General features: G+C 49.7%; 1 protein-coding gene across 1 annotated transcript; it reads right to left on the minus strand.

Annotated features, from left to right (window-relative positions):
* CPD (carboxypeptidase D) lies at positions 1–25,376 on the minus strand. The gene is made up of 21 exons (XM_005525756.3): positions 24,666–25,376; positions 22,390–22,637; positions 15,191–15,333; positions 14,304–14,473; positions 13,361–13,728; positions 12,773–12,964; positions 11,756–11,923; positions 10,662–10,771; positions 10,116–10,218; positions 9,537–9,679; positions 8,865–9,034; positions 7,992–8,303; positions 6,646–6,841; positions 6,289–6,424; positions 5,435–5,584; positions 4,936–5,031; positions 4,778–4,842; positions 4,488–4,619; positions 3,957–4,142; positions 3,546–3,645; positions 1–2,923 (listed from the first exon to the last, which is right to left on the minus strand). Exons 1-21 carry the CDS (start codon positions 25,355–25,357, stop codon positions 2,697–2,699), a joined length of 4,107 nt encoding a protein of 1,368 aa, XP_005525813.1. The 5' UTR covers positions 25,358–25,376; the 3' UTR covers positions 1–2,696.
* Positions 25,377–25,641: the final 265 nt, after the last annotated feature.

Raw genomic sequence — 25,641 nt, forward strand, 5'->3', positions numbered from 1 at the left:
TGGACATCAAAATAGTTTTATACAGATTATTGATCTCGGTATACAGGTAAAAAACAGGCGGCAGCGGCGGCCGAGGCAGACCCAGGCCCAGCCCCGCGCCGCCCCCTCCCCTCCCGCTGCCAGGAAACGGCGATTCAAGTCCCTTTGAAAATGTACATTTATTTGAAGGCACAAGTGCACAGAGCGACAGCGACGGGCTCCTCTCGGCCCGGGGCACGGATGGACGGACAGACGGACGGGCCGAGGGCACGGGGAGCCGCTCCTGCCTTCCCAAAGTGCCCAGGAACGAGCCCGGTGCTTGCGAAACTCCGGAGCCAGAGCCACGCACGTCCCTTGGTCCTGCTGCGTAGAAAAGTCTCACACGTTTGCAAAACATCTCAAATCCACTCACCTTAAATATACACATCTACCCCCACAGCTAATTCCGAATGCAGGCTGAGGGAAAGGGCAAGCTCCTAACAGGACTTATTGCTACAGGGACAAAGCAGGGCCAGCTCTGTCCATTATCTGCTGCCAGAGCAAACAAAGCCCAAATACAGCCCTAAGAGCCATTTGCAAACTCGACTTCAAATAAAACCTACTGTGTCTCCTGTTAAAGGAGGAACACATCAGAGGTGAGGCAGGATTAATGCTACTGTGTGCTGGTGTCCTGGAGCCCATTACACGTGGAAAAGGGACAAAAAGGGACCAAACCCCGTTCCTTGCTCAGCACAGCGAGCTGGGACTGGGCACAGAGATGTTCGTGGTTCCTGCACAAGGCAACCAGAGCAGTTCTGTCACAGCAGATGTGGGACAGGAGCACGGCGAATGCTCAGCCTCATCTCCCCCTGCCCAGCACGCCTCCTCAGCCACACCCCGTGTTTCCTGCAACAAAATTCCCTGCGGAACAGGGAAGGAGGGGCACTGGTGTCTGAGAGTTCTCTGTCCCTGCATAGAACCAGATGAGATGATGACCATGGCAGCACAGTGATTCTGGAAGGGCATTTCCACACAGCTTCTTCCCCAGGTGACATTGCCCATGAAACCTCAGTGGGGCTGCTCCCCCAGAGGAGACCAGGTCAGAGCCCTGCAGAGCAGACCCCATTAGATTTTTGGGTGCAACCCCTCCACCCACAGACACCACGTGCAGGTTTCACCAGTGGATGTCCCCAAGCCTCTGGAGGACAGAGCAGCTAAGGGCAAACTCGAGGCCTAAGGCTCCTGCACCCCAGGAATCAGGTCAGTGGGGCAAGAATTAAAAAAGAAAATGAGCAGCAAGAAAATTAGTGCCTATTCCAACCCCGGTCTTCTGCTTCTGCAGAAAGCACAGGAACATCAGAGATACATAAAGGCTTTGGAAATCAAACATTTCAACCATTCTTTCCTTCTGGACATCCCTTCTATTCCCCACAAATCCCATATGTCTCAGGGATATGTGCTGCAGCTCCTCTTTCCAGCCTTCTGCCAAGTGCTACACAACAGAATTTGGCTGCTTTTCCTTTCTCCCTCAGCAGTTCAGCCCTTCATCACCCCCTGCACCACAGCTGCAGCCACACACACAGGTGGACCTCCTGCTCCACACTCCAGGGAACAGAACAGAGCCAAGCCAGCAGGAAATCTGCTGCCTGCCATCACCAGAGCTCAGTGATTAAATAGTACTAGGTGGACAGTGGCAAATGGTGCAGGTTTTCTTCAGAATTTAGCACCAAAGTTGGGCCATGGTTACCCCCATGACCTCTCCCTGCTGCTCCAGTAATGCTCAAATATAAAGCAGTGGTCAGAGTTTACTGTTTCCTACTGAATAGTGGTGGATTTGAGCAAAATTGATCAGGTTTTCTACAGATCAGTGAACCAATTTGCTCAGAACAACCTTCCAGCTGCTTTTTCAGGTACAGAGCTACTGGAACACGAACATGAGACCCCCCAAAGCCAAGCCTATGACACAAACAAAACACAGCCAGGGTGGTAGGGATAAAGTTTCTTTGCTCCCCAGAAGTCAGGAACAGCAGCATGGCAGAGCTGGCAGGCAGTGGAGCTCTGTCAGAGTTCACTGAAGCTCTGACTTTCTCCAGCTCACATGAGGAGCAATGTCATCTCCCCAAGCCTTCAGGAGGCCAAGTCACTCCCTGAAAGTAGTGATGCATTAGAGGTACCCCACAACCACTGCAGGTCACAGCAGGAAAAGCTCCAAGGGGACAGCTGAGAACCAAAGGCTTTTTTTTTGGGGAGGGGGAGGTCTTTTTCTGAGATCTGCTCTCCAGAATGTGGAGTCACTTTGAAGGATCTGGCTTCCCTCAAGCATGTAGTGGAAAATATGAAATCAAAACAGGTAGAGAAACCTTTTTTGGAGTGTTGTGACCACGACCCCACGCAGGTCTTGGGGCACTTCCCCACCATCTGGTCCCTGTGCTGAGATGCTGGGGAAATGCTAAGAGCTCTGCTGGCCACCCTGTTAAAGCTGCCTTTCAAACCCCATCATATAAACCTCCAGATCTTGACCCAAAAATGTAACAAACCATTTCCCCATCTCAGGAACAGCCTCCAACACCCACTGAGTGCCTGTACACAGGAACAGAGCAAACAGAGGAAAGCTGGGAGCTGCCACCCACCCCTCTGGAAGACACATCCTGAAGCTAACATTTCAAAACTGAACCACAGGGATCGCCCTCCACCACTGGGTCTGGTCCATGGAAACCTCCTTTCCTGCCCTGGAGGTGTCAGTGTTTGCTGGAGTACAGTGTTTCTTCTTCAGTGTCTGTTTCATCCTGGAATTCGTGGCTCAGGAGGGATTTCTTGGAGCCAGTGGACATCATGCGGATTTCGTCCTCGTAGTCGTCGTGGTGCTGCCGGAGGCGGTGGAAGCCATCCTTGTGTCTGTTGGACTTGATGGAGCACACACACCAGATGATACAGGCAGTGAGCACCAGGGCAGACATGCTGGCACCTGCCAGAGAAAGGACACCAAAGTTAATGCCATGTGCCCCCATGCCAGAGGCTCCCAGGCTTGCCAGCATCTCTCCTCCCTCCTGCCATCCCAACCACTTTCTTTCACTTCATTGTTACCCTGCTCCTTCCTCCTAGGCCATGGAGGACAGGAGAGCTGCTCCCAGAACAGGACAGACTCCATTTTCAGTGTTTGAAACCTAGGAGATTATCACCAAGCTCCACTACAGACCACTGGGTCTAAACTCCCACACACTCCTCCTCAGCAGCTGACACCTTGAGAAAATAAAATCTCTTCATATTTACCTGATGTCACAACACCTAAAAAAAAGCCTTGAAGAAGCAAGATCTCCTATGCACACAAGCTCTCCCCATTCTAGACATCTCAAAGTACATTTTGGACCCTCCAAATCCCTGCAAAACACTCTACTTCCTCCTTCCCTCCTACCAAGAGCTGTTGGATGAGTTTGCAAGGATAAGAGTGTTTTCAGAAGGGAAAGCAGGGGATGGCTTAAGCCTGCAGGCTGCTTTCCCAGTTCAGTGGAGGGTCTCTGTGAGCTGAAGTTCTCATGAACTGATACAGAAAGCAAAGCTCAAAGCTTTGATAAAAAGTATCACTGTACCTGCCACAGTCACAACCAGCTCTCTTGGCAGTCCAAAAATCCTGTTTTCTGTGTCAAATACTATGAACACAGAGCTGGGTGCATCATCACGTACAAAGACCTGCAAAAAGACATGAGAGTTTAAATCACCTCAGAGCTTGAGGATCCAGACAAGAGAGACACTTGTCATCTGCCTGGTCCTGCCCTGGTCAAAGAAAAGTGCCATGGAAAGAAAAGGTACTCCCAAAACTTCCCTGTTGTGCTGGAAATGGATGCTCTCCATCCATACTGTTAAGGCAGAAAACAGCTCCTGACGGCACCTAATCAGCAGTTAAACACAGGCACAACCAGGCAGCACCCAAACAGGGAAGATTTTATGTGACAGGGAACACAGGGAACAGGGAAACATCTCCAACATGGACATTCACACACCTTGACGTGTTTCTGCTGGTACCCACTGGCTATTGCATCAATGCTGTGAAAACCTGGAGCCAGGAGCACGTGGAAATAGCCACCTTCTTTAGTGTAGACCCTCAAGCCTTCATTCAGAACAATGGCAGCTTTAGAAATTGCCCTGCCACTCTTGTCTTGGACAATGCCATGCACTCCCTTATGGACCTGAAACAAAGCATTTCAAACACTCAAGATTCAGATCCAAGCTTACAGTGCATTTATAACTAAAATGCCATTTATTTTCCCTCTAAAATACAGCCCACTCTCCATTCTGGACCCTCACAATAAATAACAGTGCAAGGCAACACAGCACAAATGTTTAACTCATGTGTCAACACAAGCCCTGGTCACTTGCATCCTCTGCTCAATCCATTCCTCATACAGCCTAAATCATGAACATCCCTAATGACACAGCACCAACAAAACCACAAAGACTCTCCGTGCTGTCCTCCTCCTCTCCCCCTCCCCAACACTTCACTCTACAATTTCCTCCCACAGACTGCAGCTCACCTCCACAAGCATGCTAAGGAGAGATTTCCTGTGGTCTGCCCACAGGCCAGGAAGTTGTCCAGCACTGGGGAAGTAGCAGCAGCCAGTATAAACAGTGATCTCAGGACAATGACCAAATGTCACACTGAAATCCTGCAAAAAACAAAACCACAGTTACAAGGAAAGAGGTATTAAAAAAAGCTTTGCAAAGTGCAGCTGGAGGGGGAGAAGCTTTGCCCAGACATCAGGACAAATATGCTTTTTATTGGCTGTTTAGCAGAGATGAAAAGCCCTGTTCCATGCAGTAGTACCTTCATACTTCCCAGGTGACTGTGCCATTCCGAGCCACGTATCACTCCACCAGGAATATTCTCATCTGTGAGAGCAAAAACACAGCTGTCAGACAGAGCTGGCCCAGCAGAGGCTGCCCACAGGCTGACAGGGACTTAAAGGATTCAGCCAAACGTACCTGACTTATTTGGACAGCCTGGCTGGCCCAAATGCATCACTGGGTGGTTGTTTGCATACAGAGACGCCAAATGCTTTAGTGTTTCTTTGTTCCCCACTGCAACAGCAGAAGTGAGACTTTGAGCACGCAACTCTCATTCCCTACAGTGGTAGATTCCCATTTTAACCCCATGATCCTGTACTAAACAGAGACACATATTGTTTCAGGAGCATTCCTATTTCCTCTAACAATACAAGGCAGTATCAAAAGCAGACTTTATACTGGTTCTGGCAGAGGAAAGGTTGAAATACTGCTGTAAGCATAAAAATTGCAAATGTTCTGATCCCTAGCTGAACCCTTTGAGGTTTTATAGATTGAATTATAGACTGTCAACTGCACAGACAAAGGGCTGAACACAAAGGAGGCTACAGAATACCGCGAGCACAAAAAGCCCTTACAGCATCTGGTCACATGAATCTCTGCAGAGACAGCCTGAGGGGAACCGGGCACCTGGTCACACCTGACTGTGTTGGCTTGTCATAGGGGTAAGTGACAAGCAGAGATCCTCCATCCAGAGCAACAGAGAGGCTGAAATCCTGCTTCAGTATCAAATTCTCCATGATGGCTTTGGTCTCAGGCTCTCGTGCCACTGAGTACTGGCTGTAATTGCCTATAAATCAGAACAACAAATAGAAAAGGGAACTAAGAACAGTTTCCTCTGCTGTTTGAGAGGCCAGAAATACATCTTTTATGTCTGAAATTAGGTCTGCTGCAGGTATGAAAAGGCCTCTGTTAGATCTCAGCAGATGCACCTGACTGATCAAGTAAAGCACCCAGCCCAAACTATCCATTGGTGGGGGGGATTCATCTGCAAAGCTAAACAAACACGCAACATCACAATTTCCCCAAGCTATTTCCCTTTGTGCAGAAGGTATTTCATGTGTGTTTGCTCACAACAACGTTATGGAATTGACATTTTCTTAAGGAAGGAGTTAGGATGATCCCCGCCAAACTTGGGCAGGGAACATTTCCTCCTCAGGAAGGGTGGGCTGATACAGTGCTATGGATACAGTTACATGGAAACCAGAAAAGCACAAAAAAAGGAGACTTTCTGGGGAACATGAACAGAGGGCATTTTTTTAGAGATGAAAGAAATCCATAAAGAGTAAAAATACATCAGGTATTATCTGACCTCTCCTATTCCTAAATAACTCTGCTTTGTCTCTTGCACATAAGAGACTCCAAATTACTGTCTGTAAAGAGGATCTGAGCTCTGGAAGCTTCCCAGCAGCTGTGCTTTCTGGAGCACTGCCTTCTTTACAGGCAGACACTGTAACCCAGCAACTCCATCCAACCCTGGGGCAGTTGCTTTACTTGTGAAATCTGTGTCCAGATCTCTGCCATGAGCGTTGGTCTGGCCTATCTTCGAGGTGCAGCCTCTCTCCTGGGCGATCTCACGTCCATCTGGGTTCAGGGAAGGCACAATTGTGATCCGTGTCCGGTCAATCAGCTGAGCAAAAGGAGAAACAGCACAAAGTGCAATTAGTAGGGTTCATTTCCCTGGATCTTAAGCTAGGAGCTGCAGTTTGAGGTTCTTGTCTTGTGGATCACACACATGGAATCACTGCAAGCCCCAATCCAGTTTTGGCAGAAGGAGTCTCCCCCAGTGAGCACTGTCATATCAGGCTACAGCTGGGAGGCTCCAAGGAGGTCTTTGTATTGGCCTCTCACCTTTGTAACAGCAGCATTCTTCTTATAGTTCATGCAAAGAAATTCTGCCAGTGTCAGGAGCAGCTCTGTCCCAACGGGAGCGTTTCCATGAATCCCAGCAACAAAGCGGATCTTGGGCTCCTCAGGCTCAGACTCGTTGGGCTTGTTGGAGATTTCAAGCGACCAGATCTGGCGGAACTCCACACTCTGACCCAAACTGCCAAGAGATGGGAAATGGGAGTGTCAGCTCAGCAACAGAGCTGCAACTCCAACCTGACCTCATGGAGAAATCCTGGCATGGAAAGGAACTGCTGCCAGCCTCCAGTGGGACGCTGCAAAGGCAAGAGAAACACAACCAGATCAGGGGGCAGGTTTGCAGCAGCACTTAACAGAATTCACTGTGAACATCAGTTTGAACACCAGCATCTAGGTTATCCTGGTGTATCCAAGTCCAGATGCACAGAATATCCAATGCTCCATATATGTCCCTATAGCCTATGGGATCATGAGAAATGTGGAACTGCTGGATCCTCTGTGCTGCTAGTGGTGGCTTTTGCTTTGTTCCTTTTTTCCCTTCAGAGCAGGATACATCTGGACATCAAACTAATTGATAAAGCAGGGAAAAAGAGGCCTGTTCCCAGTAATGGAGGAGCTGTTGCTGCAACCATGCTATTAAGTTGGCAAACTGAGTGCAGGGAAAGCAGGGAACAGCTCAGGGCTGATGCAACTGCAGGGACAATAGAGGCTCCAGATCAGCAAAGCAGCCTTGGCACCAGCAGGGACAGCACATGAGCACATTGTGCCTAGTTACAACAAGCAAATGAGGCCCTGGGACAGAGGGATTTGTGCTTTCTAAAGCTGATAGAGGGTAAGTGCCACAGGTCACAAAGAGCAGCAGAGGATGGCAGCAGCTGGTCTGCTGCAGGAGGGCAAACATCTCAGCCCAGGGCAAGCTCACACAGAAGTGTCTCGCACTACAGAAAAAATCTGGAGGTAGACAATGAAAAAAAGGCCATCTGAGATTTCTAAGTGAAATCTGGTCATTTTTGTTGGGGACTCTTCAGCAGGGTGGATGTCAGAAAGGATTTAAAGAACAGACAAAATAGTAAGGAGCAGAGATATTTGCAGAAGTCTGGGGTATCAGTGGTGGGAATATCACCAGTCCCAAGCATCCCATGGGAACTAAGTCAGGGAAAAGCACATGGATGCACCTATGAGGCCCTGCAGCCATTGTTCTGTTACCATGTCCTTACACATGGGGCTCCTTCCATCTCAGGGAAGGGTGGGATGAGCTCCCCATCTCTGCACTGTGTTCATGACTAACAACTTCACAACATTCCTAGCCAAGTCTGCTGCTTTGTTTTCACCTGGTGAGATTTGTGATGTGTGGGTAGTTGAGGTTGAGGCCTCGGAGAAACTCGGAGAGGTCCTTGTAGGGCCGGTATCTGTAGGGAGCCACATCCCTGGAGGAGGTGAGCAGGAGCCGCTCCAGACCATTCTCAGCAGAGAGATCTTTGATCAGGGTCTCAAACTCCTTCTCGTTGGGGTTGCTGGTGTCTGGAGTGTTCAAGACCAGCACCTTTCCCTCTTCCACTTTGCTGTCTGTCCGTGAAAGAGTGAAGTTGACCTGCACCCCACCTTTGCTATCAACTTCCACCAGCTTAGTGAGTGGATCATACCTGCCCAGGGAAAAGAAGGTACAAGAAAACATCAGGCATTTAAAACCTTGGACAACAAGCCAGCCCTGTTCCTGACTACACAGCCACATGGGACTGCCACTGCTCCTCTGCCCATAGGGAGAAGCACAAAAATAAGGAACAAGAACAGCTCAAAGGGACTGGGAATGGCAGGAAGACAGGGAACAACTCAGGGCCCAACATGGCATTGAACTGCTTTTGGCTCAGGTGTTGCAAGGTTACATGGCAGAGTGGCAAGACAACAAATCAGGCTGTTCTAATACAGAATTTTGACAGCATTGAAGTTATCAAGTCTGTGGGCAGCTGCCTGCAAAAGAATTTCCCCTAAAGACACCAAGTTATCCACTCCTAACAAGAGAAGACTGGGATTGTACAGCAGTGCCAGGTGAGCAGTCTGACACCTTAGTCATCTCACACTGCTATCTGCACAGGCCAGAGGGCAGGAGAAACACCCATGCCTCCACGTGCTGTAGGCAGGCAGAGGTGATGGAATATTCCTGAGTGGGAAGTCACTCATGTTTACTCGTGCTGGGGCTTGCTCACCCTCGGGCAGACGCTGTGATTCTGTACATCCCTGGGACCAGGAGGCGCCAGAAGTCTCCATCCTTGTAGGTGGTCACCGGGTGGTCGATATTGGCCACGCTGATGGTGGCGTTGAGGATGCCTCTCTTGTCCACAGCATCCAGCACGAAGCCCCAGACACCCTGGTGAACCTGCACAAAGGAGCTCTGCTGAGTGCCAGCACTCACTTTGCCTCCCACCCCTCACATTTTCAGCATTCCCAGAGGGGCAAGGTGTTGAGGTTGGGCTGGAATGGACAAAGATCACCTGATCAGTACAGTGAGCAATTGTTTGGCTCAGGATGTCAGCACAGCGCTCTCTGCTCCACACCTTTGTTTGCACACTCCAGGTGTGCAGCACCAGCCCCACTCAGATAGGAAGAGAATATAAGGAACATTCCAGTCTCAAGAAACTCGAGGTAGTGATACATAAAAAGCCCCCATCTGTATCCTCTGGATGCTAATTCCTTCATAACTTTTGGTGTTTTGAGAAGGGAGAGGAGTTAAACAGGTTCTGATGGACATGCTTTCTGTAGAGAAAGTACCTAGTCTGGCCAGGAAGCAGCATTTGCAGATCAGATCACCGTGTTTATTCTGGCTTGTGTAAAGCAAAGCCCAGAGGGAGCTGACCTTGCCTGAGGTCAAAGCACCTCACCTGTTTCATGAACTGCAGCAGCGAGCGCCGGTTCTGTGCCCAGTACTTCGGCAGCTCCTCAGCTTTTGGGTATTTCACACAGCCCAACTCGATGGTCACCTCAAAGCAGTTTGTATGTAAGTAATTCCAGTCTTGCATCCCACCTACAACAATAATGTAAAAGAAGTTTTGACTTCTGAAGTCACAGCTGAAAAAAAAAAAAAAATCAGATAGTAGAAAAAGATGAAGTACAAACTTGAAGGGAAAAGGCTTTTACACAGGGCAGGATTCAAGCTTCAAAGGGATGCCAAAAGAGCAGACAAAACCTTCTGTCTTGTAAATACCTTTCATGCTAATAAAGTGCTGTAAAATTTTATTAAACTGTTTTGCTAATAGCCAGAGAAACTACACTATAAATTCCTTCCCCCAGGAATAACTATATTAGGGCACATTATTTAAGAGGTTACAAAAGAAACCTGAGTCCCATTAATCAGGGCTGACCAGTGCAGAGTTCCTGACTGATCAGCCTAAATTATTTAAGCTTAAGCTTATGCATTAACTTGAAGACAAACAGTGCAGGAGATTTTAGGTGTACTTTACCTGGAACGTTGTACCACTGAGCCCCGTTAGTGATGCCGTGTGGGAAGTACTCAGAGGGGTACATATCCTTACAAGGGCTTCCCTGGTACATCTTTGCATTTTCCTATAAAACAAGATGCAATGTGTGAAGGTGAGCCTGCACTCCACAGGCACAGGCACTCTTGTTCTACCCTCCCTAGAACAAGAACATTCAGGGTTACCAAACACAGATGTGGGTCTATCACTGCAGCACTGACTGCACCGACACCCAATCCCAGCCCAGATATCCTTGCTCTCATCCCAGCCCATGATCAGCATTTTCCACCACCCTTAGAAGTGCCTGCACAGAGCTCTCCTCCCTCTGCCTGCAGACAGAGCACACTGGGCATCACTCATGGGATGGGAGCCTCCTTTAGGACCCTCCTGCTGTGCCTGCAACACCAGGGGCTCACCCACAGTACCTGCACCCACCCCTACCAGCTGCTCAGGAGGTTCCCTGGAAGCTGAAGAGGAGTTTCCCAGGAGTCAACCTAGCAGGATATGCCCATTTTCCTGTTAGAGCTTTACCTTGGAGTAGGCAAGTGCCAGCTTCTGGAACACAGCATCATCTGGGGATTTACTGTATATGGCCACTCCTTGTTCATCGTCATCGAAGGGGTAATTAACCACCAGGGAACCTGCAGGCAAAACAAGCTTTGGCTCATACTCATGTGCTTTCCCAGTGATTCCTCAGCACAACAGTGGAAATTTTTCTCCAGCAAGTGCCAAGACTTCTGTTTCTCAAGACTTGGCATAAAACAAAGCATTAAACCCAGTGGATAGAAGAGACAGAAGCACAGGAAGAGATAACACCACACCTAGTTGGGAAGGAGAACCAAAGCCACAACAACATCAAAGCTTTGGCTCTTACTTGAGGGAGGGCTGAACACAACCACATAATAATTGCTTTCACAAAGAAGTGGAAGCAAGGGGAGGAATTTCCTAGTACATGCATGGTGCTTTTCACCCATGTGATGCCGTTTTTCAGCTTTCTGGAATTTATTGCTGAAGGTTTCCCCAAGGGAGCTGTAGTAATAACACCATGAAACCCTAGACACCACTGCAGCTGGAGACCTGCCAACCCCCTCACACTCACACATGACACTTCTGCGCTACAAATCAAACATGCTGGCAACAAAGCATCCACCTGCAAGTTACCACAGCTACAAGCCAGCAAACTGTCTAGGGAGTAAGCTATAATACACAGAGACTTAATTTCCAAAAGGATAATTAAATCACTGCAAATTTCATAGTTCTGCCATGCAATTCAAGGCAGGGAACCATCAGGACTGCATTCACTCTATAAATACTCTGAGGCCTTTAACAGCCACAGCTCTATATCCCATTCCCAGACCATCTGCTGAGCAACTGCTCACAAGAGAGTCCATCCCCATCTCCCAGATGCTCCCTTCAGAGAAGTGGTTGGGATCTTCCCAGCAGCCACCTCAACTCCCTACAAACACATTTGGGGCCATGGTTTTCACCCTCTGTTTCCACTTTCTGCTCCATCTTGCAGCACAAGAGCTCCTCAGTGCACACCTAGAACACTGTGGACACATCCCTACAAACTCCTACCCCACAAAGCCCAGCACAGAGGAAGGAGCTTGGTTTGGATATGGTACCTCCATGCAGGTTTGCTGAGAGTACAAACGGGTAAGACTTTAGCCAGGCCATGACAGCACGAGTTTCTGGCTGTGGAGGGTCTGTCACATGGACAAACTGATCTGGAAAGTTCCTGTTCAGGTCGTAGTTGTTGCTGTTGTTCCTGCCAACAGTACCTCCTTTGTCTCCTGAAAATGAAATACAAGTTCAAGCTCATGCCCTGTGAAGAGAGGCAACCTCTTATTATAGATTTTACAAGTAATCAGTGAAGAGAGCAGAGAGCACAGCAGTGCTGATTCCCCTACACCCAGAAAGGGGCATCGAGGCCCTTCCCAGCAAGTGGCCTGCTCTGTGCAGCAGTGCCTGAGGGCCCTTTCAGTGGGTGTTTGCTCAGGCTCTCAGGGCAGTCAGACCAGCAGAAAGGCACTGAATCATGAACAATCTCTGCAGCCAGATGTCATGACCACAGAAACCTCAGAGCTCACCTTCTCAAACCAGCCAGACAAGTTCTTAAACCCAAGCAGAGTTCTGCTTCCAGAAAGTGATTCTGGACAGTCTCTGTTCTGCCAACCTGCAAGAGCCACGTAGTTCTAAGACTTCCCTGAAGGATGTTTTTGCCAGTTTTAACCTCATTATAAAAATCTGTGTTATCCTTGGACAAGTGCTCTGCAGACAGCCTGGCTCCCACACTGCATTTACTAAGAGAATGGACCAAAGCACAGCAAGCAAGAGCCGTGTCAAAGAAATGTCTTTTTTTTAAAAAAAGCCCTGGATTAGCCACAAACCATCAGGGGACCCAAAACAGGGGCAGCTCACTGCACTGCTGAAGTATAAGAGCTCTCCCCAACAGCTTCCAGACTCAATCAATCAGGGTCCACCCACTCATTCCACAGCACACACCAAGTCCCTTCCCAGTCTCCCTGCGTGGAGAGCACTCCTGCTCCAGCAAGGCTTCCAGATTTCTCAGGGATTCCATGAACCCAAAGGCTTGTTCTGGGAGCTAGGAACCCCACAGATTTTGGCACAGACAGCAATACCTTCCTGGGACTTCTCATAGCCATCAGGGTTCATAGATGGCATGATGTGGATCCGTGTGCTCTGGACCAAATCAGTCACTTCAGGATCTGTGCCAAAGTTCTTGCAGAGGTACTCGATGAGGTTCAGGAGAAGCTCTCGCCCCACAACTTCATTCCCATGCATGTTACCGATGTACTTGAACTCTGGCTCACCTGCAGACACATGGTTACACCACAGAGACAATTATAACCACTCTGTTACACCTTGGAGACACCTCACCACCCTGAGCATTGCTCTTGCAGGCTTTGCTGGAGGGCATTTACCTAAAATTCACACTTCGGCTCCCACAACCCTAAGAACAACGTCTCAAGGAAGTCTCTTGGAAGTCTCTTCTTCCCTAGAGCTCCATAACCAGCACAGATGTCCCCAGAAATGCTCTAACACAGTGCCACCCACTGCACTTGCACTTTCTATAAAGGATACTACAAGGAGTAGCTCAGTCTTTCAGGAGAGGTGCCAGCTCTACACTCCTTTTTGCTCTGCCTCTCCCAGTGTAAAGGGTCTGTCTCTTACATTTGTGCCTTACTAGAAAGGATTTTCCACATCACCTGCTTCATGGACACCAGGGTTGTCAGAGATCTCCATGACATAGAGCTCCCGCAGCTCCACGGACTTGCCCACGGAGTAGAGGCGGGTGATGTTGGGGTACTCGTTGGCATAGCGCCGCAGGAAGATCTCCATGTCTGAGAAGTGGTGGTGGCGGAAGTCCACGGGTTGGATGGGTTGATGGACAGAGGTTGGATTTGGGGGCTCAGCCTGCACAGGGGTGGGGGTGATGGCAGTGACGGGGGCAGGCGCTGCCGTGAGCTGTGTGACATTAGGAGCTGGTGGCATCACAGTCGGCTGCAAGGAGAAGTTCACTTCTGTTGCATCTCCCTCCTTCACCTCAATGTTCTCTTTGGTCACTGGTGTGTAACTGTGGAAAAAACAACTGGCTTCAGCAAGGAGGTGCAAGGAGGCTCTGCAGAGCAGAGGCCAAAGCTCCCTGCAGTCCTTCCATCACTCCAGCCTACTCCCTCCAGCCCAAACGCACTGGGATGTTAATGACTGACAGATTCAAAGGGACCAAGCTGATGGGACTCACCCCAAACCCAGCTCCACTGCTGTCCTTGCAAGAGTCCACAGGTTCAGCAGGGAAGAAGCCCCAGATTTATCACAGGACTAGCCAAGAGGCAAGTTACACGTTGATGCCCAGGCTTGGGACAACACAAACTGGAGTAGGGAGTGACCCTACTCCACTTCCTCCCTTTGCATAAAAGGAAGATGCAATTTGATACAAGCAGTCAAACAGAAGTTGACAAATTCTGTGCACTCAGCAGCATCCTGCTGCAGGAGCAAACACAGCTGCAGCTCTGAGCTGGAACCATTTACTGCTGCAGCTTCAACCAGGCTTCTTAAATACATGAGGTGTTTTGGGGCAGAGGGAAGGGAATCAGGAGAAGGAACAGGAGCAGTTGGCAGTGTGGGCACAGGCTGCCACAGAAACATTACCCCATCACAAAAGCAGTCAGGTTGTAGGTTCCAGGCACCAGCAGCCGGTGGTAATCACCAGATTTCCCTGCTGTGATGTTATGAGCAATACCAGCAACAGCAATGGTCGCATTGTCTAGGCCAGCTCCTGTGATTGCATCCCTCACAAAGCCCTTCACGCCAATGTGGACCTGAGGAAAACAATGCAAGGGCCTGGCTGAAGACAGGCAACATCAGGGGAACATTGTCCTAAGGCAGCAATACCCCCTCACCCTTCCCCAAATGCAGCAGAGCAGGGGAGCTGCCAGGCAAAGGCACCCAAGGGGTCAGGACTCAGTGCTCAACCAGACAGGAAGGACAGGAATTCCAGCATGGACAGGGAAGGCAGCAGGATCTCAGGATTGACTCTCCCTAACAAACTCTCTAATTCATCAGCATGGGCAAACTGCAATATGAACATAGCAGGGTCACAGGCCTAATTCAGCTGCCTCTGATCCTAGGCTAAACTGCCACCTACTCAACTCATACACAGCATCTGGAGACAGCCTGGAAGAGGGCTCTGCAAGCCAGGGTCTCTGCAGTGTTGATGCTTGTGAACATCACTGGAGATTCATGGCACTGAGACCAGCCAGTACTTGGCATGACTTAGAGAGATCAGCACCAATCAGTCCCTCTAACACTGCACCCCACAAGAGCAGAGCTCTGCCATTGTGGGGCATGTGGGAGCTGTGACAGAACCACAGAATATCACAGCAGCTTTGTAGCCACCAACCTCCAAAGAGCAGCTGCAGCATCTGTGCTACCTCACATGGCAAACAAAGCCACAAGGCACCTGAACACGGTGCTCTCAGACCACCATGGACACACAGGTTTTCATGGATGCCCACCCCACACCCAGCCCTCACTACCTTCTCAATGAAAGCCAGGAGAGATTCACGGTTGTTTGCCCACTCCTTTGGAAGCTCAGAAGTCAGTGGGTATTTGCAGCAGGACAGCTCCAATGTGATTTCAAAGCAGTTGGCCCACACGTAGTTGTAATCCTGCATCCCACCTGAGAAAAAGGGGCAGAGATGTCCCAAGAGCAATGCACACACACCCCACCACAAGATGCTGTTTCTCCTTGTCCTTCAGCCCCACATGGCATCTCCCCAGGATGCTGCCCAGCTCCAGAGTGAGCAGCCTAAGGAGAAAAGTCAGGTCACATCATCATGACAGCCTATGCTGTAACTGGAACACCGGGCCATTGAAATCAGCCACAGCCAGCTCAAAGTGACAGTCCTTTTGTCTCATGTGTCCATCAGCACAGCTCTTGGGAATTCATACAGGTTCATTTTACATTTCCAGATACGACAAGCCCAGTGTGCCACACCAGACTCTGAACATTCCAGCTGCCAAGTCCTTCCCTGAGTATTCTAAGCTACCTCAAGATTTGTGAGGTTTGCCTGCAAGAGAGGTTACTTCACTCAAAATGAGTTTGATAGGAAAGAACACCAGACTATCAACTTGGGAGCTGGCAGTTCAAATCTGCACACTGGAATCAGTTTCAAGGACAACTGTTCTCCCAAAATCCTCTTAGCAAAACTCTAGACAGGATCAGAACAAGGCTTCCCCTTCTCTACTTCCTCAGCTGCTCTTTCCTTATCCAAGTGCCTGCTCCTGAAGAAAGGTCCACCTGGGAAAGTCTGAGAAATTTGTTTTTGGCCAAGTCACCAACCTCCTCCCACCCTTCCTCTGTAAGGCAGGAGTTTCAAACAATGAAAAGATGTTGCAACACCTGGAGACAGTTTGTTAGCTTAGTGCTAAACCAGCCAAACGTTGGTGAGCACACAGAAACAGGAGTGCACAGAGCTGTTTCACAGCACTAAGCTCATCTTGCTGCTCTTACCCTCCAGGGAAACCACATGCACTGCTATGAATCAAAAAGGTCACCTTGTCCCAGCAACTGTCCTGACCCCATTTGAGGTTTACATCCAACCCTCAGCAAGAAAAGCTGTTCCTCAAACAGGACTGAATCATATCAGCAGGACTTGAGGGCTGCAGGTATCAGCACTAATCTGGAGCCCAGACTTGAGCATGCTGCTGAACATGCAAATGTTCACCCCTCTAAACGTTTCTGGGAGCTTTCAAGAGTAAAAAAGACATTTCAAAACCACCACACATCTGTGAAACAGCTTTCAGAATCACCCTGCTAAACCCCACCAACATGACAGCAGCCAGATGATCACACGAAAAGATTGCTCCCACCACTCAATCAGGCAGCTGTGTCAGTAAGGAAGACACATCACACGATGTTTTTTGCATGCTGACAAAGTCTTCTGGCTTACACAAACTTATTTAGTTAGAACACAGGCAGACTGGTGCGTCACAGCCTTGGCCACCACTTCCTAGACAGCTCCATCCCAATCTGTACAGCAGCACCTGCAACCAGAGCCCAGAGACCTCCACACCAACAGAATGATTCCCACCAGGGTCACCTGGACACGAGTGCCCAGAGTCTCTTCTGAAGGAGATGAATTGACTCTCAGAAGTCCCTCTCTCAAAGAACAGCAATGCATTTTCTCCACAGGAGGCAGATGCCAAGTCCAGGAGAAGGAAAGCAGAGAGTTGTGGCAGATATTATGGCACCAGCCTGCAGAGCCCCAGCAGGAAGGACTGTAAGGAATGCAGATTTTGTGCACCCATCCTTTGCTTGGCCCACTGAGGTGCTGCATTAGTGCTGTGCCAATAGACCTCATTTACTTTGAGCAGCTGAGCAGTTTCCTAATCATTTCCAAGCCCCTTGAAATGAGGGACCCTCCACGGCACTGGCAAATTAACCAGCCAGAATGGGTCAATATCCTGATGCAAATGCACTGCCTGGCATTAGCAGGGGCTGTGTTAATGCCTGGTCAGGAACAGCAGCACTTGACTAAGCAGAAGAGGCTTCTACCAGAGGTGGTGGCCCAAAAGGTCAGGGTCCACTGCTCTGAATTCAATAGCCCCACTCAGCTGGGTAAAGCATGGATGGACTAACAGCATAAAGTAGGATTTAGAACAGGCCCCTGGGAAGATGTGTGGGATGGTACCAAAACAAAGATGTCCCAGTTCCTCCCAGTTCTCCTGGGAGCCTTGCAGGCAGGAGAGCCCTGCAGTTTGCGCTGACACCAAAGCAGGAAAGACTTTTCTGTACAGCACAGGGGGCCACAACATGCTTGCTGGAGGACTTTCTAACTCTCAAACTCAGTTCAAGGGGTTAGAGAAACAAGGGCTGTGAGTCTGATCCACTCTCAGCTTCACTCAGCTCCTGTTACCAGGCTCAGAACAGCACGAACAGCAGGCTGCCCTCTCACCAGTAAACACCACAGCAAGTGAAACAATTTGCCAGCCCATAACCATCTGCTCCTAGCAGGATGTTAATGCATTTGAAAACATCCAAAATGTAAACCAGAGCCATTATGAAACATATTTAGCGCTTCATCTGCCATTTGAGCAAATTTAGGACAGATGCTCACCCATAATAGAACAGCAACGGACTAAATTACAGTTTGCTACATCAATTCTGGTAAAACTGTCTCTTAGAGAAAGTAGTCCACTGCATTCTTGAAAATTTGGATTGTATCCACTGCACATACTTGGCCTTCACATGGCTCTGTTGCAGAGCAGGACAGTTATTTTTACAGCATGTGGAATTACGTATTTTCCCACATACCATCTGCACAGCTTCCCCTGACTATGCAGAGACACAAGAGGGGTAAAGAGAGAACTGTACTCAGCCTGCACTAAAAAACACTACATTCATGGAGCAGAGCAGAAATACACCCCTGAGGCATAAAACTGCCAGACTATAGTGCTTCTACTCTGGGTAATATCTAGGATAACCTGTTGGAGTTATCAAAACCTTCAGCGTTTTAATCACAGGGTGTCTTTTAGCCCACACTGAAAAATTTCAGCCTCCCCATGAAGCACCATTCCCCTCTTTATCAGTGAGCAGCTTACTGTCACAGCACGTCTACCCCTGGCTGGCAGTAGGTCACAGAAATGCTCAGAACAAACCTCTCTCTTGCTCTGACCCTCTCCCTGGGCATCAGAACTGCGCTTCAAGCAGGGATCCCAGGCCTCCTGCAGCACAAACACTGCAGAGCTCACACTGACAGGGGGGCCTCTACTCCCTGCCAAGCTCAGACCAGGAGAATGCAGCTCTCTAGAGTCAGGCCTGAGGATCCAGATACCATAAATACTCCACGTGCCAGGAGAAGCCTGCCAGGCCAGCCAAGGACTCTATTTTCAAACTGCGCTATGCAAAAAACTAATTCCAACTCTCACTGGAACAGACACCAGTAGATAAGGAACCTGCAGCTAAGTTAAAGCAGAAAAACAGTCATGTCTGCTCTGCAGAGAGAGCAGATGGCACTAAACAAGCTGAAGACATGATTCAATACATGGCACAAGCTGCTGACTCTGCTCAGAACTGATTATCTCATAGCATGGGACTGAGTGAGCACCAGCACCAAGCAGGCAGAGGAATGTTCTAGTCCATTAGTCTGCAATCATCATAATGATTTAATTAATCAATTTATTTAATAAATAAAACTGAGAGGAGGTGAGGTTTGGGCCTCCAACAGCAGCAGCTGTATGACTCAGAGAAGCCCAGCCCAGCAGCCTTTTCTCAAAGACAAGGGCAGCCCCAAGACTGCCCAGCAATTCATGACAGATGTGAAAAGAGGCCTTAAGACATTCAAACCATCAAGCCAATACTTCTCTCAAGAAGAAAACGAACTGCAGCAAGACTTCTATGAAAATACAAGCACAAAAGTGCAGCAAATCGTGCATATCCCCAGAAAGACATGGCTGAGAGCTTCTCCAAGAGCTCACTCAGTGCACGTGCCCTCTGCCATGCCCAGGAAACAGAGGCCACCAGTGGTGCCATACTGTTCTCAGCACTTATTTTAACTGCACTAAAAGCTGGTTGAAAGCTCAGTGTGGCTGGTAACCACAATCAAAACAACCCAGCAAGCACACAGGTAACCAAAATCCACTGTCAACCCAGGAAGTGCCTCCCAGTAGACACCAGAAACATCTCCAACACCCAGACATCAGAGTCACACTAGCAAGAAAATACCTTTTAGGAAGGGACTGCACATAAAAACAAACTTTTCAAGGCTACCCACCCTCATGCTGAATTTAGTTTCTGATCTGGATCTCTTAACAACACAAAGGCAAAGCACATCACACCCACAGATGAGAGTGGTTTCTCAACTGCACTCCATACCACAGCCTAGCTTTGCATGTATTCCCTTGATCTGAACCAGCCACTTGGTAGTTAAAACCCTCAAAGGTTAAAAAGGAAGAGAAAGAACATGCACACCAGAGACAGCCTCTAAAAAGCATCCCAGTAACAAAATGCTTACCTACAGCAGCTGGAATGCAGGAGCCAAATTCAGTTGTCTGGCAGAGATCCATCTTCCTCTATGCACACTTGACCTTAGCAATTACTCTCATGGTTTGTACTTGCCATCTCGATCTGACACATATAAGTGGCTGTTTGCAAACTCAAATGGAAGTTAATGGAGTCTGGCACCAGCATAAAATTGAACTGGTAACTCCAGGACAATGAATCCCACGGCAGTTTGCTCTCCAGCACATTTGATTTCACATGATAAAATATGGCAGGAAAATTTCCACCTGTTGAAACACTCTGTTTTCATTTCTTTGTTTTTCCTGGCTTTAGTTCACTTGGAGCCTGCAGGAGTCTGTCCTGGCACAACCTGATCTGGAGGCCTCGAGCACGTGCCCTGCACCACTCAGAACCATGAGCTCTGGTTATCTACCTCTAGAGCTCAGCTCATGGACTGGGATTTCCTCAGCCTCATTTCACCACACATTTCAATTCTGCAATCACTGGGAAAGGCCTCCTGATCCAAGCACAAGCCTCTGCAGTCCTTGGCACAGAGCTGAACAACTCAGATAACTCAAAACAGCCTCTCTAATGGTTTTGCTGCTTCTGTCACACCACTTTCAACTGACTCCACTCTGCTTATTCTTCATCCACTACTAAAAAGAAACATTAAAACCTACAACCTCGAAGGGGTGAATTTACACAACATCAAATTACATGCATGATATTGGTCAGTTCACCCATACTCTCCCTGGGCTACATTTTACATTAATTTCTTGGCTCTGGGGGAACTGCTGCTGTCACCCTCAGCAATGTTCCACTCTCAGAGTCCACATCAGCAGGACTGCAATCTCTGCTCTTGAGTAGCCATCAGTACTGAGCCTGGCACTGTAGCTTGTCACAGAGAAAGGCTTTATTTCTGCAGAGACTGGGTGCTGGAGGCTATTGGATAGATATAAACCACAGTGATGGCAGCACACAGCAATCTGGTCTGCAGTTCACACCTTTCATTTCCTGTGAAAAGAAAATTATGCCATTTCCTTGTCCTGTTGTCAGAGCAAAGGCTCTGCCTGCAAAGTTCACACACAAATGCCACAGCCACCAACCAGCCGCCCCACAGCCAAGCAGGAGGATGAAAATGTCACCCCTGCAGTGAAAAATGCAGCTCTCTGGTGTCAGGGGAACACAGACCCAAAGCTCTGGAATAACTTTCTCCTCAGAGCACACCCACCCACTTCATTACAAGGACAGAAGACCTCAGAGCTGCCATTAAGAAAGTTCCCAGCTGAAGTGTTTGCTGGTAACAACAGCCACCACAACAAGGCAGCACAGATCATCCAGGATATCCTGTTCCCTCACAGGCCAAGTCACCAGATTACACAAACTTTCCTGCTGGACTTCTCACGGCAGCAGAATGAACCTTGAGCCAGCAAACACCAGGGCTGGTGTGCTCAGCAGGGTAGGGGGAAAGAGACAGCTGGTAGAGAAAGGGATCAAACCACATCTTATTTGAACACAACATCTTATTTGCCCAGTGAAATCCTGAGGGATGATTCAGCCACTGCTAAAAATCAAGCCTTCCTCCTTCAGAGATGATGTGCTCAGGCCCTATAATGGGTCCCTCTCCAGCCTTCCCAAGAAAGCTGGATGCAGGATTAACTCAGGACTCTGCTACAAAGCCCATGTTCCAGAAAGACACTGTGTCACCAGAAATCGTTAAGCTGTAAGCTCTGAAGGATAAACAACATTGGCTGTCACTGCGTACTCAGCACTTCTGCCATCACTCCTCATCCACAGCAGAGGGGAAAGCAGAGCAGCATAGCAACACAACTTCTTGAGATAATTTCTGCAACTTTTTTGTTGTGTTCTCACCACAGAAGTTCCTGCCCTGCCTGGCGAAGCTGTGGCTGTACAACATCCACCAAGGAGCCACAGCAATGGGGTAACTTGGGAGCCCTCCTTCCCAAGAGAGCTTCTCCTACATGAATTATTATTTATATTTTCATCCAAACCGACACACACAGAGCAACCCACTGCATGGCTGAGCTAGGCTAGTAACCTCCATCTGCAAAGGCAGAGTGGGGGCACCAGGAGGTAATTTGCTCCTATTCAGCTCACTTTCATGTGCAGCTGCATGATGGAGGGATCAAAAGCCCTCCTAGAGGTTCCTCCAGGGCAAAATTCAGATCCCTTCTAGATCTCTCACACTGGTGGATAGGAACAGGTCATGCAGGCTGTCACCCTCTACACAGGTCTATGAGTAGAGCAGTCCATGGAAAAGCTGCAGACCCCATTTCCAGCAAAAACTTCTTGGTTAGTGCAGAACACATATCTAAATTTCACATAGTTTTACAACAGGCTATTCTATAATCACAAAATTACAAATTCAGAGGTTAAAGACCTCACAGAATATTGACGTTGGTTTAATACCTTTAACACTCATTTCCTCCTTAGCAACTGTCAAGAGACCTACAAAAGTTCATTTGGCAAATGAAGCCTCCCACATGCAGGACAACTCTCCACCATGTAAGGGGGGTCAGGAAGAACCCTTCAATTTACTGTGATTTCTTCCCTAAAAACACCTCCCAAGCTGTTACTCATCAGTTGGTGTTCCCATGGTGTTCTCTATTCATTTCAAGCTGCCAGAACATATTCAAAGCTAAAAATATTACTTAATCCCCAGTCCTTTCCTCTGAGATAATCGCCACTGGTCTGGATGTGAGTTCTTGGTACCTTCTACGTCGTACCACTGGGCACCATTTGTGATGCCATCTGGGAAGGTCTCTCCCTCCTCTCCAGGGCAGTTGGGTTTGCCAGTTCTCATGATGGGGTGATGTGAAGCGTAAGCTTTTGCCAAATATTTGAAGACTTCATCATCAGCTGATTTACTGTAGACTCCTGTGGGCCTGTGTGTGGGAGAGTCATCGTAGGGGTAGCTTGCCACCACAGAGCCACCATGGAGATTGCCAGAGAGCAGAAACCTGGGGTTGGGAAGGAAAGGGAGAAAAAGTCAGACTGGAAACATTCCAACAGGAAGTTGGCTACAGCCACCCAACCAGTTATTCTGCTGCTTTCCCACCCAAACCATGCTCTCTGGAGCACCCAAACTCTATCTGGGATTAATGAGGCAAAATGCACACGCTGGACGTGAAATCAATGCTGGAGATGGAAGAAGGTTTTTTCTGCAACCTGACACTGAGCCCCCAAACTTGGTGACAGACAAAGCAATGTACACAGCTCTTGTCAAGCTCTGAGTACATCTGGTATGTGCAACAGAATTAACTCCCAAATAAAATCTGGATGTGAGAAAGAGCTGTTAAAATCCCAAGCCAGAAAAAATAGCAGGGCATGCCCCATACCCCCCTTCAGTTTGATCACAGGCAGCACAAGCTTTTCAATGACTACCATAGGTAATTTCCTCTGTTCTCCTCTTCCCATCAAACTCAGCACTGAGGAGAAGAAGAGCTCTCCTGTGCATTTGCTCAAATGGGATTTGGTTTCCAAGCAGAGGTAATGTGACCAATACCTTTACCTTGCTTAAAATAGTGCACACAAATTGCATTACACCCACTATCTCCCTTTTTAATCAAACAGTTCTGTTTACTCATTCGTTTTTCTATCAGCAGTTATGTTAGTCTAACAATAACGCCAGTATTAACTGGTGCTGCCAGGCAGAAGGACACACAAAGCACCACATTCTTCCTGTTTCACCCTGGCTGAGAGCAAATCCCACCTCATATACTAAGAGAAAAAAATAAAAAGCTCAAGGTGTTTTCAAAATGATATGAAGAATGCACATGAGTTTCCCTATAAACCAATTTTGAGCTGAACCAAATCTAGAGGGATTTTAGTGCAAAGCGCTGCACCAGAACTGTCCTAAAGGATTCTTAGGACAAGCAGCTACTGGTGAAGTTTCTGCAGCTCCTCTGTGGTTACTGCCATCCACCAAGTTTTAATAAAGATCATTTGCTCACACAAAATTTGTTTCCCAAACACAAGCAAACACTATACAATGCTGAATGTTTTGTGTGTTGGTTGGGTGCACTGTCACTCCCTCTTCATGTCTTTCTAACCCTATTTTGGAAAGAAGGCCACAGTTTGCTGCAGTGCATTGCTGCTTTCTCTGCACAATTTCCCACGGTTGGTTGCATTGACCTTTGTAGTCTGCACCTTACACAGTTCTCTGAAGAACACATGACAAATGAAGAATCAGTGCCCAGCTTGGCCACTGCTTTTTCTAGGATTGCCCCAGAACCCAACACTAGAGCTGGGCTTTAAAAGCACCATCTCCCCTCCCAGGCTGCCCCACTCCAGGCACAGCAGCTTCCTCCTGTGCTACCCCTTAGGATGGGGAGGGACAAACGGGTCAGCATGGATGCTTGAGGCTCAGCCCCACGTGCTTCAACTGAACACATGGGGAAGGCAGCTGTAAAAACAGGGCTTGCCTTTGGAAATGCTGCTGCATAGAGCATTATTGCTAAATCCAGGGAATTCCCCATGGAACACAAAGGTGAGGGGAAGAAGCGCTGTCCAACACAACTTTGTTAACATGGTCATACAGAGGACACTTAACCCCAAATATTTCCAGCATCCCACAGTTTGTGGAGTAAGCATTATTGGCCCTAAGAGCAAGACCCACTGACAAGCCCACAGCAAAGCAGGTGAGAAGTTTCCAGCCACAAGTTCGAGGAGATGGGACACATGAAGGCCAGAACATCTGGGTGTGTGCAGGGTGTGCCCCGCAGGGCTGGTGCAGCTCCTTGGCACCTGCACAAAACTGGGGCCACCAAATGCTCTCCCCAGCACAGGACGGTCCCAGCTGCGATGAAGGGCAGACGCAGGGAGGCAGGCTGAGGATAAACACGCGTGGAAATTACTTCTTCCCCTCAGGCCTTGCTGGGAAGCACCGGGGAGGGCTGGAAGCTGGCTGACACCCTCGGGAAGTGAATTCTAGGGTCTCCCATTCCCCGGAGCGGCGCGCCGGGCGGAGGGGAGCGGGCAGCACTCACCTGTTGCGGCGCATCCAGTCTATGAGCGCCTGCACCTCGGGTACGGGCTCCAGGTTGGGCTCGGCGTCCCCGAACTGGTCGGGAAAGCTGCGGTTAAGGTCGCGGCCGCGGCTGTTCTCCCGCCCGCCCTCGGCGCCGCCGCCGCCGCCGCAATCGCCTTCTTGGGCGCGCTCGAAGCCGTCGGGGTTGAGGCTGGGCAGCAGGTACAGGTCGGTGGTGTTGAGCAGGCGGACGATACGCTCGTCGCCGCCAGCCCAGCCCAGCACCAGCTCCCAGGCCAGGCGCAGCAGCAGCGGCCGCGCCAGCGGCTCGTCCCCGTGCATGTTGCCCACCAGCTTCACCTGCGGCCGCCCGGGCAGGGCCGCGCCGCCGGGCGGCTCGTCAGGGCGCTCGGGGCCCAGCCCGGCCGTGAGGCGCAGCACCCACAGCGGCCGCTTCTCCACCGATTGCCCGATGCTGAAGAGCCGCACCAGGCCCGGGGGGGCCGTGACCGCCAGCGCCCGCAGCGCCTCGCCCAGCTCGGCCGAGTGCAGGTACCGCAGCGCGTCGCCGGGCACCGCGGCCGCCGCCTCCGCTTTCTTGATATGGGGGGCGCGGGCCGGGCTCTGCAGCGAGAGCGGCGGCAGCACCAGGGCCCAGAGGAGCACCAGCAGCCGCGGCATCGCCCGGAGCCCCCGCGCCGCGCCCGCCATGGCCCCGCGCAGGCCCCGCTCCCGCCGCGCCGCTGCGGGTCCCGGCCGAGAGGGGCAGCGGTGCTGCCCGGGGGGGGCGGGACCTGTCCCCGAACCCACCAATCAGCAGCGACCGCGAGGAAGGCGCCGCCCGGGCGGGGCGATGAAGGGCCAATGACAAGGCGCTGAGGGCACTACGTCACGGGGTGGGTATTACCGTGCGCCGCGGCGCCCCCTGCTGGCCTCGGCGCTGCCCCGGGCCGGGCCCGCTGCGGGGCTCCGCGGGAGCGGAGCGGAGTCAACCG

This window comes from Pseudopodoces humilis, chromosome 23 (assembly GCF_049639895.1).
Source record: "Pseudopodoces humilis isolate 2021_Gansu_Grassland_sample_001 chromosome 23, ASM4963989v1, whole genome shotgun sequence".
NCBI lineage: Eukaryota > Metazoa > Chordata > Aves > Passeriformes > Paridae > Pseudopodoces > Pseudopodoces humilis.

Coding starts and splice junctions, on each gene's coding strand:
- CPD (XM_005525756.3), bottom strand. CDS start 25,357: ATGGCGGGCGCGGCGCGGGGGCTCCGGGCGATGCCGCGGCTGCTGGTG. Junction 10,219..10,661: donor TGGCACTTGCCTACTCCAAG/GTAAAGCTCTAA, acceptor CTTGTTTTATAG/GAAAATGCAAAGATGTACCA. Junction 2,924..3,545: donor GCTGGTTGTGACTGTGGCAG/GTACAGTGATAC, acceptor TTTCTCTGGCAG/GTGCCAGCATGTCTGCCCTG.